General features: G+C 40.5%; 4 protein-coding genes across 4 annotated transcripts; 2 read left to right on the top strand and 2 right to left on the bottom strand.

The window, feature by feature from the left end:
• The first annotated feature begins 1560 nt into the window (after positions 1-1560).
• LOC101315239 (cytochrome P450 716B2-like) lies at positions 1561-3591 on the top strand. Its single transcript, XM_004299427.1, has 3 exons — positions 1561-2638; positions 2736-2926; positions 3199-3591. The coding sequence occupies exons 1-3, from the start codon at positions 1600-1602 to the stop codon at positions 3502-3504; spliced, it is 1536 nt and encodes a 511-aa protein (XP_004299475.1). The 5' UTR covers positions 1561-1599; the 3' UTR covers positions 3505-3591.
• A 502-nt stretch (positions 3592-4093) lies between these two features.
• On the top strand, positions 4094-5866 carry LOC101314951 (tetratricopeptide repeat protein 1-like). Its single transcript, XM_004299426.1, has 5 exons — positions 4094-4661; positions 4775-4824; positions 4961-5048; positions 5181-5297; positions 5595-5866. Exons 1-5 carry the CDS (start codon positions 4212-4214, stop codon positions 5637-5639), a joined length of 750 nt encoding a protein of 249 aa, XP_004299474.1. The 5' UTR covers positions 4094-4211; the 3' UTR covers positions 5640-5866.
• Positions 5867-5942: 76 nt separating this feature from the next.
• On the bottom strand, positions 5943-9018 carry LOC101314662. Its single transcript, XM_004299425.1, has 3 exons — positions 8966-9018; positions 8593-8789; positions 5943-7326 (listed from the first exon to the last, which is right to left on the bottom strand). Exons 2-3 carry the CDS (start codon positions 8768-8770, stop codon positions 6263-6265), a joined length of 1242 nt encoding a protein of 413 aa, XP_004299473.1. The 5' UTR covers positions 8771-8789; positions 8966-9018; the 3' UTR covers positions 5943-6262.
• Positions 9019-14971: 5953 nt separating this feature from the next.
• LOC101308473 lies at positions 14972-16033 on the bottom strand. The gene has a single exon (XM_004301174.1). The coding sequence runs from the start codon at positions 16031-16033 to the stop codon at positions 14972-14974; it is 1062 nt and encodes a 353-aa protein (XP_004301222.1).
• Between the last annotated feature and the right edge of the window lie 3709 nt (positions 16034-19742).

The following is a 19742-nucleotide window of genomic DNA, read 5'->3' as shown; positions in this document are numbered from 1 at the left end:
TAGAGTTGTGAGTGGACCTTTGTTTTAAATGAAAAGCCTGCGATGAATTATTTTGTTGATCATTTATTTCTCTTGCTGAGATTTGTTTCTTTCTTGGATATTTGGCAATTTTTCCTCCTTTGGAGAGTTCCCGAAAATGAGATTTTCGGTGGATATGTTTATTGGATGTTTATGAGGATAGTATGTATATATAAATGCTAGCTAGCCATACGTGTTTGATCCGTCATAATGAGGTAAAATACCATTATGGCGTGACGTGAGTGTTAGACACAAGCGTAGTAGCCCTATATGAAAACTATTTTCTTATTTGGTTTATTTAGGTTTTCATATAGGGAGTCCACATGGAGATGAGGCATAGTCATCATATAGCTTCCCCTTGTTAATTTATTTTGTTTCCTTTTTCTGTTAGAGTTGCTCTGAACCTATAAATGGTTGGATGTGAGATTTGTTTAGATTAGTAAATTTTGGGTGGTGTTGTGATTTGGGGAGCACGAAAGCTCCAAGAGTAAAGGATTATAAATAGATTCTTTTGAAGTGCATACATGTATTATTAGGAAGGGTTGTCCATTTTCAAGGGAGGTTATGCCGATTTTTCGGTAAATTTTCCTTGGAGGTGGTCCCTGCAGGATTTACTTTGGGTTTCAGGGTGAAATTCAGGGTGAGTTCTGACAATGCATATATGCAGACAAAGGATGTAAATTTGCCGACCACCATTTTGTGCACCATTTTGTGCCCACCATTGTGCCCACCCATCTATTCTAATGCCAAGTGTCATTTTTCTTAATCATCTCTAACCTGCTTATATATATAATTGTAATAAATGAATTATGTTTTTTTATACCTTTTTAAAATTAGCCTTTATTATTTCTTTTAAATTGATTTCAACCATGTGCAAGCCTTTTTTTCTTCTTTTATTACCCACATACTGGGTCTTTGGTTTATTTTCCAGAACACCCAGTATCCTATTTGTATGGGTTCAAGTAACCATCGATTCTTATATGTTTATAAAAAACTGCATAGGACAAAAAAAAGAACTAGGACAAACAACAAAATATACTTAATAACAAGCCATCTTTGACAATTATAACACCATAAAAATCAAAGAGTGGAATTACATTACCATTCTTTACTTGGAGATATTGTTTTTATTATTTTTTTAAAAAGAATTAAAGTTAAAAAAAATTCATTTATTATAATTTTATATATAACCATAGTACAGATGGTTAAGAAAAAGAACACTTGACATTAATCAGGTAGGTGGGCACAATAATAGATATAAAAAGATTGTCGGCAAATTTTCATCCTCCCGACAAATAATAGAATAGTCAAATAAAAGCTGCTCAAGTAAATGGAAAATGATTAGTTGAGGAGCTCAAAATTCAAAATTCACGTGAATGCAGTTCTTGGAATAGTCAAATAAAAGCTGCAAGACGTGGGTATACACACTCTCAACATATACACACTCTCAACATGTGGCTGCTATTCAAGCAGAGGGGTGGTGGGTTGTAAGCATAGCATACACATATGTACTGATGTACTCCCCTAATACAAACCACTCACTTAATTTGGGAGCCAAAAGTTATCGAGCTAGCTAGATCAATGGAGATGGAGATGCTCATCCTTTTTTTGCTGCTTCCCTTTGTTCCTCTCTATCTTTTTCGTTTGTTGAACAGTAATGCCCGCAAAAGTATTACTGAAGTTGATCATCACCATCAGCTCCAGCTCCCACCAGGAAGCTCAGGTTGGCCCATCATCGGTGAAGGCCTTGCTTTTCTGATGACAGCCAAAAGGGGTGTCCCGGAGAAGTTCATCGGAGATAGGAGGATCAAATTTTCGTCATCTTCACATTCCAAAAGCAGCATCTGCAAAGTGTTCACCACATCGTTGCTACGTGAATCAGTGGCGGTTCTGTGTACTGCCGCCGGAAACAAGTTCCTGTTTTCAAACGAGAACAAACTCGTCCACTCATGGTGGCCTGAAAACATCTACACCATCTTTGCCGGCTCCGACAGACCTGAATCCCACGAGGAGTCCATTCGACTTCGCAAAGTTCTGTCTCCATTTTTCAGCCCCAACTGTCTCCAAAAGTACGTAGGGATCATGGATGCCTTCACTAAACGTCATCTGGACGTGTTTTGGTCGGATAAAAAACAAGTCAAAGTTCTAGCCCTAACAAAGATGCACACCTTCGCATTGGTGTGTAAAATCTTCTTAAACGTGGAGGATCCATCAGTGATTGCCAAACTAGAGGAGCCGATTCAGCATATCGCAGCAGGCTTCATTGCGTTGCCGATAAATCTGCCTGGCACAGCGTTCAACCGAGCCATCAAAGCATCCATGCAAGTCCGGAAGGATCTTGAAGAAATGGTTCAACAGAGGAGAATCGATCTAGATCGATTTCGACAGACGGCTACTGCATCAGATGTAAATGAGAATAGTAATTATCAAGATTTGATGTCTAAGTTGCTGATGGACACATATAGCGACGGCCGACAGATGAAGGAAACCGACATCGCCGACATCGCCAACAAGTTAAATGGTCTACTCATTGCTGCTTATGACAACGTGTTCATCACCTTGTGTTCTATTGTCATGTATTTATCCGAGCTTTCTACAGTTTATGATGCCGTCCTGAAAGGTACCTGCTACGTACATATCTTAATTAGCATAATCATCTGTATATGCTTAATTAATTTCAGCGATACTAAAACATAGAAATCAATCTCTTTGGTCAGAGCAAATGGAGATAGCAAGTTCATCAAAAGCAGAAGGAGAGTTGCTCAACTGGGGTGACATACAAAAAATGAAATATACATGGAACGTCGTATGTGAAGTGTTGAGATTGGAGCCGCCAAATCCTGGAACTTTTAGAGAGGCAATGTCCGACTTTGTTTATGAAGGATATCTGATTCCAAAAGGAATGAAGGTTTGTACATGTACAATTAGAAATTCTTGTATGCACGACATGTATTTACATGACGCAATCTTAACTATTTATGATAATTCATATGTTTGATCACCGTGTTTCTATATTATTTCTTCTAATCCTAATCTTCCATGTATATATGTGAATATACATGTAATGTACTAAAGATGCTCTCCATATACAATACGTATCGATTCATAAACGTGTGTGTTGTTTCTGTAGCTAAGTTTAAACATTTACATACTCATGAAATGAACTACTTATGTATGCAGTTATACTGGAGTGTGTTTTCGACACATAAAGACCCAGAGTACTTCCCAGATCCAAAGAAGTTCGACCCATCAAGGTTCGACGGAGGAGGACCGGCACCTTATTCGTATGTTCCATTTGGAGGAGGACCTCGGATGTGCCCTGGAAGAGAATATGCTCGTTTAACGATTCTGGTTTTCATGCATAACTTGATCACTAGATTCAGGTGGGAGAAGGTTTTTCCTGACGAGAAAATGGTGATGACCCCATTTCTTCTTCCTACCAAAGGACTTCCGGTTCGCCTTTATCCCCATACATCATCATTGTGAGCCAAACGAAGGAGGACTTGAACTCGCACACTTCAACTAGTTTCTCTTGTTATATATTTATGAATACGAGGGGAATTATACGTATAATACCCTTCCTCCTTCAGCTTGGGATATCCGGTTCCAATTAAGTTTTTTTTTTTTTTTTTTTTTTTTTGGGTAAACGGTTCCAATAATTAAGTTTGATCCTCTACATAAGTTAAACATCCAATTTTATTTTCTACGTCACGGTTCAACTCAATTTTCATTAGGATATGCAAAACAGTAGAAAAGCAAAAAAAAAAATTGTGTTACAGCAAACATGACTCCATGAAAAATAACATAAGTAATAATTAGGGATATAGAAATTGAAAAATCTATAAAATCAATCAAACACTTAAATAATAATAATAATAATAATAATAATAATAAGAAATTGATATACACTTCGCACTCATTATTTTGTTTTTAGTAACATAAATTTTGTTTTTAGTAACAAGTATCTGTTTTGTTGTCATCGAATTCCATCGTCCATGTCAAACCATGCGGAGTAACTTTGAAGCTTGACTCGCTTCCACGATTTTTACTTTCATCAAGCAATTTGTCATCTTGTACTGTAGTAAGTTTCAAGTTGCAGCGTCTCCCGATAAGTCTAGCTACTGTGTTCAACTCGATCATGTCAACAAACTGTGTGGTACAACACAAGACCAGACCACCGCGTCCAGCTACAAATGGAGGCCGTCTTTCCTCCACCTACAACTTCCAACAAGTCTCACTCCATCTTCATCACTTCCAATCCCACACCAAGACGACGCTCTAGTTTCATCACGTCGGAAATCCAGGAAATCCGGGTCTGCACCAACAGGAGCTGCCGTAGACAAGGCTCCATGCAGACCCTTGAGACCATCACGGCTCTAGCTCCCCCCACCGTCGCCGTCAAGTCCTGTGGATGTTTGAACCGCTGCGGCAACGGCCCCAACCTGGTGGCACTACCCACCGGCACTTTGGTCGGTCACTGCGGCACCATGTCTCGAGCCGCTGAGGTTCTCGTAGCACTGTGCGGAGGAGCTTGGGATTCCGCCGCTGCTGACAAGAGTTTGGAAGCGCTTGCGTTAAGGAATAAAGCTGAGATTGAGCTCAGCAACAACAATTTATCGCAGGCTGAGCTCTTCCTCACACAGGTCCTTAAATTAATTACTTGTAAATTTTTGTTACTAATTACCAAGTACTAATTACGTAGCTCTAGTTATCATTTCAATCCCAGTTCTTGAAATTCTGTTAATGGTTGTTGCAGGCTATAGAATTAAGACCAATTGGTGGTATTCATATAACATTCAAGGACAGGTAACTAGTGTAACTTTAGTGTTAGCTATCAGTTAATTTGCTATATTATTTTGATGTTTCACCTTCCCCTGTCCTATCAATTATATATCTTGATGAGTTTCATTCAGGGGTTCATTCCTTCAATAATCACATACAGGTCTATTGCAAGATTAGCATTGGGAAATCATTCTGGGGCGCTTGAAGATGCCGCACAAGCTTTGGAATTGAATCCTCTTTATCCGGAGGTGCTTCTTATAGCTTAGCTACCTAGTTACATAATCACATACTCTTCTATTGACCAGATTATTGAAAAAATCTGGTTTCAAGTCTTCTTATTTGGCTTGACAGTTTGTTCATGAATTGCGTTAATTTTGCAGGCTTATATTTGCCAAGGTGATGCATTCTTGGCAATGAGTCAATTTGATTCAGCTCACAAGTCATATTTGACAGCTCTACACATAGATCCTTCCATTCGACGCTCCAAGTCTTTCAAGGTATGTTATGCTACATGTAGATTCATAAGAATGTTAGGATTGACAGAGTCACAGAGATTTAAGATCATCTTGGTTCATTAAAAAAGCTTTGAAGATTGTATAAAGCTTAGAACTTTTACTTAAACATGCATCAATTTGAAAATGGCGGGGGACTGTGTTCATACAAAATTTCTGGTGACTGTGTTCATACAAAATTTCTTCATGGACTCTGTTGCAAAATTGCCTACACTCATTTTCATGATCTCTGCCTGCGCTGTGCCTGGCTATATCGTCATATTTTCTCAACTACTTATGCAGGCTCGGATGGCAAACCTTGAGAAACTCACTGCTGCACCTACTTAAGTCCTAAGATCTGCAATGTCTGAAATCATGTATACATCAGTTACAGAACTGTGACGACAAAAGTCATTAGTCATATATAATGTCTATTCTTTGCAAATTTGTCTGTCTTGTTCATATTATAGGTCTACATGATAAGTTCAACAGGCATATTAGTGACAAGAAAAAAATCTAATGAAGAAAAGGAGAAGCAAATACTAGTCTCTTTTAGCCCAGTATTACATATGAGATGATTGAGTTTTGACAGTATTGAGACTGTCTCAATTTAGGCTATGTTGTTTAGAACGCTGTTGAAATCCTTTTACTGGGAACTGTAAGTTGCAGCCTATGAAACTCTGATTGATTGGTAAAATGTCTCTTTGAGAAATAAACAAGAATCTTGAATGGAATAAGCATATAGATAGGGGAACTCAAAACACTGAATGTTACTAGCTACAAGCATATAAGTCTTCAACTTCAACAAAATATCTCAAGGCCAGGTCACCATGAAGTGTAGAGGGTACACCACGGAGTTCATTCTAGCAAACGATAACTAAATATAAAGAGACTGATCGTTAAAAAGTTATTCTCTAATTCCAGTCCATAGGTTCAAGTTTCTGAAGCAATCAGACACCATCATCAAGCATTCAAGCAGCAGAAGTTGGGTTAAGTCCACACAGAAACAAGTCCATGTTCTTGATCTTTCCCCACCAACTAGAACCTTTCTTGTCGGCGCCAGTACCCCTCGTAACAGTACCACCTCTCCTCTTCGTCTTCCCTATTTGGAAACAAACGTGCAAATCCACCTCATTACTACTTCTACCAATCCCCTTTCTTGTCTTCTTCTTGTTGATGCTACTAATCCTCTCTTCTTCAACTGATCCTTGTTGCGAGTGGTCTTTACTGACAAGTTGCTGGTAGTACTCCTTGTTGCGCTTCTCCAGTCCATAAATCTGTCCCTGGAGGTCCTCTATCTTACGGCTGAGCATGCTGACCCTGCGATCCTCTCTCATTTGGAGCAAACACCTAGCTAGCTCACCGGCCTTCCTCCTCATGAACATAGACTCAGAAGCAAGAGCTTTGTTCTCTTCCACCAATGCACCCACTCTGTAACCCAATTTAGAATTCTCATTCAGTAGGATGAGCCTTTCAGACTCCAAAACCTCAAGCAAGCTCTTCTGCAACTCTATCTTCCTCGACGATTCATTTTGTTGCCTCTCTGATGCATTGACCTCATGAAGTAGAATATCACATTCCACATTTTTTATCACAATCTCCGCGACAATTGCATCAAAGGATGCCATGGTGGTATTATCATCATTGTCATCTTGAGCAAGTAGTGATAAGAGATGTTGCTGATAAGAGACGGTACTCTCCACATCTGAATCATTCTGGCTAGTTTCATATTGATCTTGCAGTTCATAGTAATCATAGTATTCAATGGTTGAGGTCTGAGAAGATTGTCGACGAGGAGGATGGAAACTCTGACTCTGACTCAGACTAGTAGTTTTGGCGATTGTTTGAATGTAACGGTCAGATAGTGTGAGATAGGAATTGTACAGGTCTTGAAGTAGGGAGAGCAGCTGAGGGCGTGTTTTGTAGTAAGCTTCAGCTCTCTCCGCGAAGGTGTCCCCAGTGTCTTGATCTTCAGGAGTCTTAGTACTTTTACTGTTACTGTTCAATGCTACCATCTTCATCCTCTCTTCCACATCTTACATACATACAAACAAACAAGGCATCCATGATCAATTTGTCAGCAACGAAAAATAGAATCAGGGAAACAAACAAATCACGTACACACATCAAGTTTTGAGTTAGACGAGGGAATATAGACTGACTGGAGAATTTGAAATTATGGATGGTAAAGCCAGAGGTGTTACAAAAGAGGCAGTTTGCTTTAACCCTAGTACCCAGTTGGCCTTGTCTGTAATGTTGAGTATGTTCAGGGTCATGGATCCGGAAACAACCAGAAAACAACAAAATGAACAAGGCCAGCCCGTTTCCATTTGCCCCTTCGCACGTGTCATACTTCTCTTTGGTCTTCATCCAGATTACTATTACTACTTGGAAGGCTAGGTCAGGCCCCAATTCCCCCAAAACGAACCAGCTATGCAACACCTTTTTTTGTTAAAAAAATTGCGGCCGACTGAGCCGGTAGCAATTTAGCTAGGGTCTCTTTTTAACGTTTTTCACAAGTTGAGGATCAGATCAAATACCTCATGTTATATTAGAAGAATTCTTGCAGAGTCAGCCTCACTTATAACATAACATGTTTCCACTAAATCAACCCCATTCAGTTATGGTATGAAGTATACTTGATACAGTTTCTCAAGCATTACCGGTGATTGTTTAACTAGTTGAGTGAACATGGAAAATTGCTTTAAACGTTATATCTAACCCTATATCATATCTTTGTATCGATAAAATGGTGAGTTGGATGAAGGGTCTGTGTAGTGTGTACCAAGTTGAAGAAACAAACAATGTCCCAAGAATTTGAATTTCCAAAAGGGTGAAAGGATGAAAACTGTCATTTGTTCATAATAAATAAGAGGGCCAAAGCTATATAGCTTGGGGGTCCTCCTGGAGAAATGTGCAACGAAAGAGACGCATAAACAGAAAGGTCATAATCAGATGATTCAGATCAACAGAATCAATAGTATACTGCAACAAGGCAAAGGCATTCTTTCACTTTTTACAGTCTACTTGGTAGTTGAATTTGTTGCTTTCTGAAATCCCACAGTTTCAAAATTCAAAATACATAGCCCCATTTGATTCGTGGACAAAAGTGAAGCACAAAGAAGGTTTGGTTTGATATATTCTTGCAAAGAATTAAACCAGGCATGCTAAAAATGGTTAATAATGCACTGACGACCAGAAACAAATAAGGGAAGGAATTAAAGAGTGAGATAATATTTTAGTCGGTGGTACGTGGTAGATATAGAGAGTAAATGAAGGAAAATAATTGATGGGTACGTACCGGCAAGGTTGGAGAGGAGCCAGGTCGGTTTGGCGGTGGTGGCCATGGTGGTCGGGTTGGTGCTTATTAAGCTCATCTTCCTTGTGCTTGTTGGACTAGCCGGAGCTGAGTCGTGATGAGTTTGAACAGAAGAAGCAGATGACGACGACGACGATGATGATGCTGCTGGTTTCCCCATTGTCACCACGTCGACGTTACTGACACACAGAACCATTTCGATTTTCAAATTTGCATGCTTTCAAAACACAAAAGAGAACAAAAGGGTAGTAGAAAAGTGAAGCAGAATATGAATTTGAAAAAGAGGCCGGATGGAGAACACAGAAGAAGAAGAAGAATGGAAACCAAGAAAGGTTACTGGCATGCATAAACGTACAATGATATGAGTTTGGCGTAAGCAAATGAACAAGCTATACGACCAACATCAATAATTCATCGTGCGCAGATCTCGAGGAGAAAAATCTGAGAATATATAGTATAGTACAGCAAGTGAAAAGTGAAACAGAAACATCAACAAGTCTTCCAGACTAAGATTATGTATGGTCATTTTCAATGAACAGTGATCACCTTGCTCAATTCCCAGTGCATGTTTATGTAATTCCAACCAAAAAGAGACATCATTTATCTTTTATTTCATTTCTACCACACCAGTAAAACTTAACCAGAATAACTTTACCATCTAATCTTATATATGCTTGACCGGAAAAAAACAAACAAGGCAAATTTCTCAGAATCCAGATCAGCCTGCTGTGTTTCAGATGCCAGGGCTAGGATACAACAAAAAGAACAACAAAAACATCAAGAAAATGAAAAGAGATTGAAAGAAAAACATGCATACATGTGATACAGATACTGCTAATGATATGAATGAAGCGGAGAAAACTTACGAGCATGTAAAATGGGAAAAGCAACAGTGACTGACGACAGAGATGGACATGAGATGATGAAAAAGATAGAGATGGAGGAGTAGTTACCGAAATGGAATGTGAAAGACGAGCAAGCTTCAATACTCAACTAGTTGGATCTTGGATGAGCATACACGATTTCTGGTTGAAATGCCAAGCCAGGCCAGCTACTGGTAACGTAGGGATGTGACTCTGCGAGTGAGTAAGAGTCTTGGGGAAGCAAATTAAAGGGAAAGAGTTGCCATGGCCACCTACGCTACTTTTCTCAATTCAGACTTTCAGAGTTTTGAGTGTTTGTGTCGTATGAATTAGGGGAAATTATAACTCTCAGAGAAACAAACACACAAAATCAATCTCACCCAAAATTCCGCAACAACTCCTTTTTTGTAGAAACTAGAAACTTTGTATTTGAATTTCTATCACTCGGACACGTGTCTTGTATTCCTCTTTCAAATTTTCTCCCTTTTGTTTCCTCCGCACTTCAAGGTTAAACTATATATTCTCGGTAAAACACAATTTCATGAATTATCTTGCTTTTCTTTAGGAAAAATACTTGTCCGGACTAGTATGTTGTTGGGTATGTCTGTTGTGCAGCACGGCATAACATACTATTTCTGTACAATCCCGAACGGGTTCGCAGAAGCTTATACTGTGTCATATGGATGGTCTGCTATCTTCTTGCTGACCTGCAATAACAAAGGGGACCGGGAGCTTCCGGTCTTTCCTCCTCCGAAACTTAAGTCAGTATATGGTAGTTGGATGTAATTACTGAGGATAGTTATGATACCTGACAAACTAGCGGCTGGGCCATATTTATAGCCCAGAGTGGATTCTCTTCACCTGAAAACCGATGTGGGACAACTGTCTTTGCTGTTACTTCACATCCAACTCCCTTATAGCTTCTGAGTCCACCCCCAACCCAATACTGTCGCCAGGGTCGGGCCCGGCCCACCCTACTTATTGGTGGATACTTCAGGGCGGCCTCGGTTCTGGTGGAATGCATGCTGGTTTACGGGCTTAGGAGGTTGTTTTATGCACAACCGACTACAAGTCCCCCCAAGTTCCCGTTCAAGACACATCTTGAGTGGGGACTTGCTAAAACAAGCCCGTAGACCAGTATACTTCAAGTATATCCCGCCCATAGTCCCCCCAAGTTCGGACTCATGACGTGATTTAAACGAGTGTTACAGTCTTTCCTGGACAAAGGTAGCGAACCCTTTCCTCATCCGGTGTTGCTACTCGAGTGACGGGGTGTTATCGCCGCCAGTGGTTTATCAAGCCACTTGCTCCGTTATTAAAGAGACGATATAAATTGCCCTTCCCCGGTGTCCCGGAAACACTGACCCGGGACTGAACATTTCGAAAGGCAGTTGTTACATGCTTCCCTCTGGTGATACTTATCTGGGATGGGTCGTTCCTTGACCGAACATTGTCGGTGACTTACCCAAGATTGGTCTTACGCCGGGTCTTACGATCTCGGTGATTCTCACCCGAGATTGGTCTTACAAATGCGCTTCATGATCTCGGTGACTGTTACCCGAGATTGGTCTTACACGGGCGCTTCCTGATCTCGTTGACTCGTACCCGAGATGGGTCTTACACTTGCGCTTCATGATCTCGGTGACTCTCACTCGAGATGGGTCTTACACTTGCGCATCATGATCTCGGTGACTTTTACCCGAGATGGGTCTTACATGTACGCTTCATGATCTCGGTGACTCTCACCCGAGATTGGTCTTACACTTGGGAGTGTACACAGAGCAGTGGCAGGGGCATTAAATGCATGTACGCCAAATGTCGCGATATTCCTAGGCAACTGCCAAGCAATTAATGCACGTCGCCTCACTCTTTCCTTCTTCAAGAAGCTACGACAGTTAAGCTACGTGGCACCATCTTGCGGTTTTGATCGGCTGGCTAGGGGTGCCTCGTTTTCGGGTATTGGTTTTTTAATGCGTCGGTTTGTGGACCGAGGCGACTGTTCGCTGGTCGTGTATAAATTCTTCCCCCCTTTTGTTTTTCGTCTTCACTCTCACTTTACTCTATTTGTTGTTCTGTGCTTCTCTCTGCTTTCTCTCTTTTCTGCTCTCTCTTGCTGTTCTCTGCTTGCTCTCAACCCTGCGATTGCAAGGTGTTTTCCGACGTCTGCGTTGTCAGCGTTGCTACGATGTCGAATTTCTGGTAAGGTTTTCTTCATTCTGTTGCGCTTTGTTCCGCTCCAGTGATGTTTGTTTATGCTTTTGCCTCTGCTGTGGTTTTCCCTGCGTTTGTGTTGCTTTTGTGTGGCTTTGGATGACACTGGGAATGTTAGGATTTTAGGATTCTAGGTCTTTCTGAATTTAGGCTGTTTCTGTTTTTCCTTTGCGCCTGCTCCCGGCGGCGCACACTAATAACCCTTGGGGTTTGCTTATATTAGGGTAGATGGATTCCCGAAGTACAACCGACTTAAGTGGGGCTAGCACATCCTCTCGACCGATAATGGATGACGACGAGAGGATGGAGGAGTATATTAGTAGGCCATCCCGCCTGGGTGAACCGTCTTCGATTGGAGTACCCGCCCGGCAAGTGAACTGGGCGAGGGAGTTTTTCACGGTGTCCCGATGACGAACGTCATCAACTCGTCCAGGCGATATATCTTGGAGGATGGAACTGTGTGTGACGAACCAGAGGGCAGCATGACCCCGGCCGAGATCAACCAATTCCGCGAAGACTGGGGCATCCCGGATACGATTACACTTCGCGGCATTTACAAGGGCGAGTTAGTGTGCTGCCTGAGAGATGGCTTCGTTGCTGTGCACGAGCACATGTTTAGGAATGGTTTCTCTATCCCGCTTCCTCAGTGCGTGCAGTACCTGCTGAGCATGCTTCAGTTAGCTCCCGGGCAGATTCCCCTAAACCAATGGCGCCAGTTGTTGTCACTTGGTTGCCTGTATTACTTGTCCGAGATGGGGTTTCCAACTATCAACGAGTTCCGAGCCCTCTACCGCCTCTCGTACTCAAAAAAGCAGAATTGCGCCTGGTGTGTTTCCTTCGCCGCTTAGGATTACTTGCCTCCCGTTACGGATCTGCCTACATCTATTAACAACAATTGGCGCGCGAAGGTTGTGCTTGCCGGGGGTCGGTGGCAAAGGAATTGCCCCACATATATCGTTCCCACAGACGGCGCCAAATGTTTCTGTACAATTCCGAACGGGTTCGCAGAAGCTTATACTGTGTCATATGGATGGTCTGCTATCTTCTTGCTGACCTGCAATAACAAAGGGGACCGGGAGCTTCCGGTCTTTCCTCCTCCGAAACTTAAGTCAGTATATGGTAGTTGAATGTAATTACTGAGGATAGTTATGATACCTGACAAACTAGCGGTTGGGTCATATTTATGGCCCAGAGTGGATTCTCTTCACTTGAAAACGGATGTGGGACAACTGTCTTTGTTGTTACTTCACATCCAACTCCCTTATAGCTTCTGAGTCCACCCCCAACCCAATACTGCCGCCAGGGTCGGCTCGGCCCGGCCCACCCTACTTATTGGTGGATACTTCGGGGCGGCCTCGATTCTGGTGGAATTGTGGTGGAATGTCTGCTGGTTTACAGGCTTGGGAGGTTGTTTTATGCACAACCGACTACACATACATACTCTAATACTCTAATAGAGGGTGGATTGCATGTGTTTTACAAAGGCTGATATTGAGAAGTTCTCTATAAAAAGCAGGTTGCATAGCATACAGCGCTGCATACTATAATTTTCCGTATGTTGTTTACCATCATCTCACACATACTCATGATAAACAAGGTAACAAATTACATGCATTCCCCCCAAAAGAACAAAATGCAAATTGATGGAGCCATGGACGTACTGCAAGAATTAACAATGTACTTACGTATAGCAACAACCGTTTACAACCGGGATCCGGATCCTCGTCTCAAATTCACCTCATATTGCCTTATGAAATCCGAGCTAATTGAGTTCATAATGAAGGGGTATGTTGTCTATATATGATATGTCATATATTCATTCTACTTGTAATTGAATCAAAATTACTGCACTATTGACGTATTCATATTGCAGTAATTATGTATAATTAAACCAAAATTACAGCATAACAAAAGGGTATCGTCCTAGATGTAATCATTTCAGATACATAAGACTGCTTGGTAATTCTCTAGAACAGCATCTCGTATCAAAACTATCAACCACTTGATCCATCCCAAAGGACCCAAACCTACCTCCTCCTCGGCTCCTCCTATAATCTCGGGGAGATTCATTTGTTCATGAGTCAGCAAGAAATGGGCCAAATGTATCTCTTTCAATACTGGGCTGAATTGATAATATTCAATGGCCCATTATTACTTTACGTTCACGATTTTAGGTCAAAAAGCCCTTTCGGTTTTTCTTGTTCCACAATCCAAGATGGTAGTGCTATAGTAGGTGCCTAATGGCGCTTTCAACCAGCTCATTTGGGGGAGTTGGCACCCAGCCAATCTATATATCATAGTAGTGCCTCTAAATCTGTAATTCTATAAGAGAAAACTCCAACATTTTCTAGTCCTCAACTTTTTCTTCCTCTCCACCTTTTCCCTTTCAATCTGGCATGGGTCCTGTTATAATGCTTCAGTGACTTGGGTCCATTTACAATGTCTAGGCTCTATCCAGCAAATTTACTTTCAGGGCCCAAAAATGTCACAGAGTTTGACCACTAACGGATTCGGTGGAGGAGGACGCCAAAATACACGTTACATCATATGTCGTCCTTATACTATGTATGGTTCGGAGGAGTTTTGATCACCAAATAGCATGAAGACCCCTATAACTTAGAACTTCCACGGTTTTCTTACAAGAAAAAACCAAAATGACATTTCATAATTGGGATTGGATTCTGTAGATATCCACGCTTGCTACCAAGTTCCCATTTTAAGCTCCACAATCTAGCTGCCTAAGTGATTAGCTAGATATATTTCTCAAGTGTGCTACAAACATGCATGCACACACAATATAAAGTATGTGAGGCCAGACAGTTTCGACGTCAAAAATTGTGATTGTTTTGAGCATACACGGACCTTTGCAACTACATATGGATTTAGTAAAGTGATATTAATCCACAAATTAGCAAAAGGAGGTGGTTGCTGTTGGATCATTGTCTGGTTACATACATAATATAAAGAAAACAAAACTCCAACAGAAAGATTCCATAACACATAGATTATAGAGTTCTAACAAGCACCTTAATATTATACGTACCTCACAAAATTTAAAATGGGCGCGGTTTAGCTACCAACTGCTATAACAAACAAGATAGAAATAAGTGCAGAATCTCCATCTATCTTCTGTGTACTTTTTTGCAACTAATTATAATACAACGCAACACTAACTGAATGACACTTGCATATAGAAACAAGCATATAAGAAGTAAGAACAATATAATTCAGATTAAAGAAAAAAACTAGCTAACTAATTAATTGATATTATTGAGGTAGGTGACTGATCAAAGACCACGGCTAACCATGTCCCTGAAACGTTGATCGGATTCTAGCCTCTGAAGCCTCATCTGATTGTTGATCTTGTTGATGAAGGCCTCAGCTCGCTGTTTCAGCTCTTCCTGAGTCATGGACTTCTCCCTTATCATGGATACCCTGTCGTTAAAAGTTTCCGATTTCTTCAACTCTTTCCGAGCCCATGCCACTCGATCATCGACAACATTATCATTATTGTTGTTGATGTCCTGATGATGATCATCATCTAACACATGATCCTCCTGAACGAGCTCCCTGGCCGGAATAATACTACTTCTCACCAAGCCAGTCGTCCGAGGCGGCGTGTCCCAAGTCTCACTCTTTTTAAGATGATTGCATATCGGTTTGCCTTGCCTTTCCATAATGGCGTTCCATGTCGTGTCCAATGTGTTGTCTTCCGCCTCCTCCTCGGTGGCCGGCTTCTCCGTCAGGCAAGAATCTTCCTTGGAGGAGTGTTCCTCCGGTGAAGGTGCGGTAGTATTACCTGACACGGTAATAGATTCATCTCCTTCTTCGGTAGAAGCTTGTTGTACTATGTGGATGTCGTGCCAGCTGATCATTTCATTCGAAAACTGATGAGTGAGCAACGAAGGTAGAGGAGAAATAGTTGCATTTTCGGAATGACTACTAGTTTGGATCTTGTTGCTGTTGTACTCTGCTGTACCATCAATAACAGTATGGTAGTCATCTTCATGATCAATACTAGTAGTCTTGGCATGGTTTAGGTTATTAACGGAGTTGTAGGAGGACGGCACAGATGAGGGGTGCTTTTGCTTTTGGTTTTGAAATATGGAGGAGGCAGCGATGATTATGATGATAAAATTGACGATGATGTAGATGTAAAGTGGAGAGAGGCAGTAGCTTCTGAGGGAGGTCCAGAGGTCGGGAAGAGTAGAAAGAGTGAGGTTAAGGAGGTAGGGAATGATTACCACTTTGAAAAATACCATTGTGGAAACTATTCCTGCACAGAGCAGTAACAGCTTTCCAGCCCAGACTGCTGTTTCCAATCTTGCTCTTTTCAGTACATCCCCCATCATCTTGGATCAACTTGGTTTTTCGAAAAATACAAAACCACAGAAAACCAATTCAAAAAAAATGAAATAAAAAGAACGATCAATCTTTAGGGTAACCAGATGAACTGAAGAAACTAGCTGGCTGGATTAACTAGAAATGGAGTAAGAAGAAGTATGTGTCAAAAACCATGAATCGATCTTCTACATGAAATGGAAGGCAAACTGGATCTCTTAAAATGTGGGAAAATATAAAAAAGAAAGGAGACGACCCAAAATAGCATCAAAAACTGCCATTTTAATCAGGGACCTTGAAAGTAATTAAATCCATCATTATCAGCAAACAGAACAAATTAGCTGTTAATTTGACCTAATTAGTACCTCAACCAAATCATTAGCTACTCTCCGGTGATGAAAATCCGGCAGTGACTGAGTGACGGCAGATCGATGGAGGTGACAAAGATGTAATTAACAGCTAATTAAGGATCGATCACATAAAAAATTGGATCATAAACTCCCATGAATGCATGATTAATTAACTACAACAAAAAAATAAACCTGAAAGGGAAGCTAGCCAGCTAGGAGATCACATAAGAGAAACAGGAAAAGGAACATTCAAAGAGAGATTGACTGACTGACTCCGACGTTCAGAAAGAGGTAAGAATGGCCAGGGAGTAGTAAAGCAAAGAAGCAGTGGTAGTTTGCACAAGGTCTACTAATTCGCATCTCGATTTCGGATTGATCGATATCGGTACGTCTGGCAAGGATATACCAATACCAGGGGGATGTCTGAGAGAAGAGAAAGGAAGAGAGCTTTCAGCTTATTAGCTTAGTTAATTGATGAAGGAAAAGAAGCATATATATAAAGCAAAGCAGACGCTGTTTAGCTATATATACATGGGGTTGAGGCAGAGGGCTGTCCTTTATGTGGGCAAGAGTCGCTTAACCTCCACACAACTTTATTGCAACCAAGATGAAATCTCTGCCTTCCAAGATTCAAATTCTCTGTTGAACTGTTCGACGTTTAACGTATTCATTTTACCCTTTTTATTTTGTTTTTAAAACCAATTCAAGGTCATGGCCCGAAAAGCATGTTAGAAAAAATGTCATATAGGCAATTAAATAGCAAACTAACCAAATCTGATCTTCCATCAGAAGAACGCCGCTTTCATCCGCGGTCCTGTCGAATAGTCCGGCCCTATTTGTATAAACAACACACTAGTGGAGAGTGGAGTGGAGCCGTCGGTCATTACCTTTAAACAACATGCTAATTTAAACGTAAAGCCCTACCGGACCGGTTAGCGGAGTCTCACTGCTTTTACGTGGTAATTAGCTTGAATCTAGATGTAGTTGGGTTTTTAACCCGATCCCAGTGTATCAATTCATGGTGTATGAGTTGATCTTACATGTGAGAATTATCAAAGTTGAGACGTAAAAGTTTAAAAGTTATTTTGTTAAGAGTTGAACAATTTTGTCGTTGTATTAACGAGTTGTAATAAGTTTTTAGAGAGTGTTTTGTTTTACTTGATATCCAAATTTATGTAAACATCGAAATGTAATGTTTGACTCAAAGATTAGGTTTATTGACAGTTTTAATTCAGATTTGAGTTTAGATGTTTACATGTATTTGAATTTTTTGAGCAGTCATCATGTCTCAAATCTATTATTATTTTTTATTTAAAATTAGGGGCGTAACAGTTTCGTATGCAGGCTACGGTCGGTTCATAATGTTTCTGGATTGGTGGCGGTTGTCTCTTCCCGATCTAAATAACCATTTTCAGAAAAGCTTACCGGCCATCTGGGCCTTCCTTCGCTGTAATGTATACCCAAGGATTAAAATCTCTGCGATATATCCGATATATCCTCCGATGTCTCCCTTTTTCGAATGACCGATATATCTATAGGGGTCAATATCTTATCTTCCACCGTATCTACAATATTTCCCCGATATTTAGGAAATATCGTCAAATATCACCGATATTTAGGAAATATCTCGGACATTTATGATATTTTCGATATATCACCGACATATTAAAAAAATATCTGTAAAAAATTGAAAGAGTATTATCTAAAGAAGTTGTTGGAAACCCAGAAGATAATTTAGACAGTGATGATGCATGGGACGGCACAGCAACTCCAGATAGTTCTGATGATGATGAAGATGGTGGAAGGGGAAAAGGTGGTGGAAATACCGGCACCGGGTTTGTATATGGACAATCTTCTACAGTTGGTGGATTGAACAATTTTTCATCTGAAGAAAATTACGATCATGGCTCCCATGATCATGGCTATAGAAGTACTAGGTATGGAGTGCAAGAGGATACCATGTATAGGAGGAGGACTAGAGGTCTAAATGATGATTAAGATGTTGCTTCAGTTACGCTAAGTTTTGATTCTATCAGTTTAGGTAGTGGGATTAGAACCTCAAATGAATCCCAAGAAGACAACAATCAATATGGCTATAATTTCAGTTACGCTAAGTTTTGATTCTATCAGTTTAGGTAGTGGGATTAGAACCTCAAATGAATCCCAAGAAGACAACAATCAATATGGCTATAATGTTTATGGCTATAATCAATGCGCGGAAGTAAGTGATCAGTCATCCAGTTTGATTCATCCTTACTATCCACTTATAAGGGAAACAGTCGGCAGCTCTAAAGACATATATGATTATCATATTCAACACTACAATTTGTACTATATGAGTCATATGTCTTGGTCTGATTATTGTACTTTTGTGGATCAGTGTGTGTCTTATAACTCTTATCAACAACCTAGATTCTCATTCTGGATATAGATGAAGTTGATATTTGTAATATTTATATATAAATCCAATAAATTAAATATTTTAGAAAAAAAAAATTCTTCCCAAAATACCGATATTTTTTCCCAGGTTTCCCCGATATATCCGAAATCTCCATTTTTCAAAGAACAGATATATCTACCGATACCGATATTTTAATCCTTGTGTATACCAACATCAATCAATCTGGGTTTTATATTGCCTATAAATATAGTTCTACAAGCATGGTAACATTTAGATTCGATCCTTAACCTCTATACAACAACTTAATTAACTTGAGAACAAGACATGATCAAGTATAATTTAGCTAGCTTGGATGAATATTGGGTGGTAGTGATTTTACAAAGATCTCTAGGTAAGGTAGGGTCGAACAGTTGGTTGTTTGTAGTGATGGAGAAGAAAGTGGCCAACTCCTCCTCCGATCGATAAGCAAGCTTAGCTAGAGATGGGGTCTCTTAGTTGTGTGAGTTGTCTGACCCCAGGGAACCATGACATGCACTACTGGTGTGCGCTAGCCAGCCACCTCACTCACCCACCCACACAGCACCCTTTGGTTGCCTGCTCGCTACCTTCTTGTTCTTCCCTTGTTCTTATTCCTCATTCTTGAAGCTGATGGCTTACTGGCTACTCATCACTACGTTTCAAAACACAGCCTGCATGCCAAGTCCCAACAAATTTTTCATCACCCTAGCTCTCTTATTCTGTGTCTTTTACTTATTTCCTTTATCTTCATTGTGAATATATCCATACATGTAACGTTTTCTAAACCCTAAACCCTAAGGAAACTGTACGTTATTGCAGAACTTGAACGTCGGAGAGTTTTCCCGAGAACTCGCGATCTATTGATTCTGTGTTTTCGTGTTAGATTAATCGATGTTCGGAATTTAGTTTTGGCAACTCTGTATATAGACGGGAGTGCGTTAATCATTG

Source organism: Fragaria vesca, linkage group LG5 (genome assembly GCF_000184155.1).
Source record: "Fragaria vesca subsp. vesca linkage group LG5, FraVesHawaii_1.0, whole genome shotgun sequence".
Classification (NCBI taxonomy): Eukaryota; Viridiplantae; Streptophyta; class Magnoliopsida; order Rosales; family Rosaceae; genus Fragaria; species Fragaria vesca.
Note: the sequence above shows the minus strand (reverse complement) of the source record. Positions and strands in the feature narration are given on the sequence as shown.

Coding starts and splice junctions, on each gene's coding strand:
- LOC101314951 (XM_004299426.1), top strand. CDS start 4,212: ATGGAGGCCGTCTTTCCTCCACCTACAACTTCCAACAAGTCTCACTCC. Junction 4,662..4,774: donor CTGAGCTCTTCCTCACACAG/GTCCTTAAATTA, acceptor TGGTTGTTGCAG/GCTATAGAATTAAGACCAAT. Junction 5,298..5,594: donor GACGCTCCAAGTCTTTCAAG/GTATGTTATGCT, acceptor CTACTTATGCAG/GCTCGGATGGCAAACCTTGA.
- LOC101314662 (XM_004299425.1), bottom strand. CDS start 8,770: ATGGGGAAACCAGCAGCATCATCATCGTCGTCGTCGTCATCTGCTTCT. Junction 7,327..8,592: donor GCTCCTCTCCAACCTTGCCG/GTACGTACCCAT, acceptor TATGTATGTAAG/ATGTGGAAGAGAGGATGAAG.
- LOC101315239 (XM_004299427.1), top strand. CDS start 1,600: ATGGAGATGGAGATGCTCATCCTTTTTTTGCTGCTTCCCTTTGTTCCT. Junction 2,639..2,735: donor TTATGATGCCGTCCTGAAAG/GTACCTGCTACG, acceptor CTCTTTGGTCAG/AGCAAATGGAGATAGCAAGT. Junction 2,927..3,198: donor TGATTCCAAAAGGAATGAAG/GTTTGTACATGT, acceptor TTATGTATGCAG/TTATACTGGAGTGTGTTTTC.
- LOC101308473 (XM_004301174.1), bottom strand. CDS start 16,033: ATGGGGGATGTACTGAAAAGAGCAAGATTGGAAACAGCAGTCTGGGCT.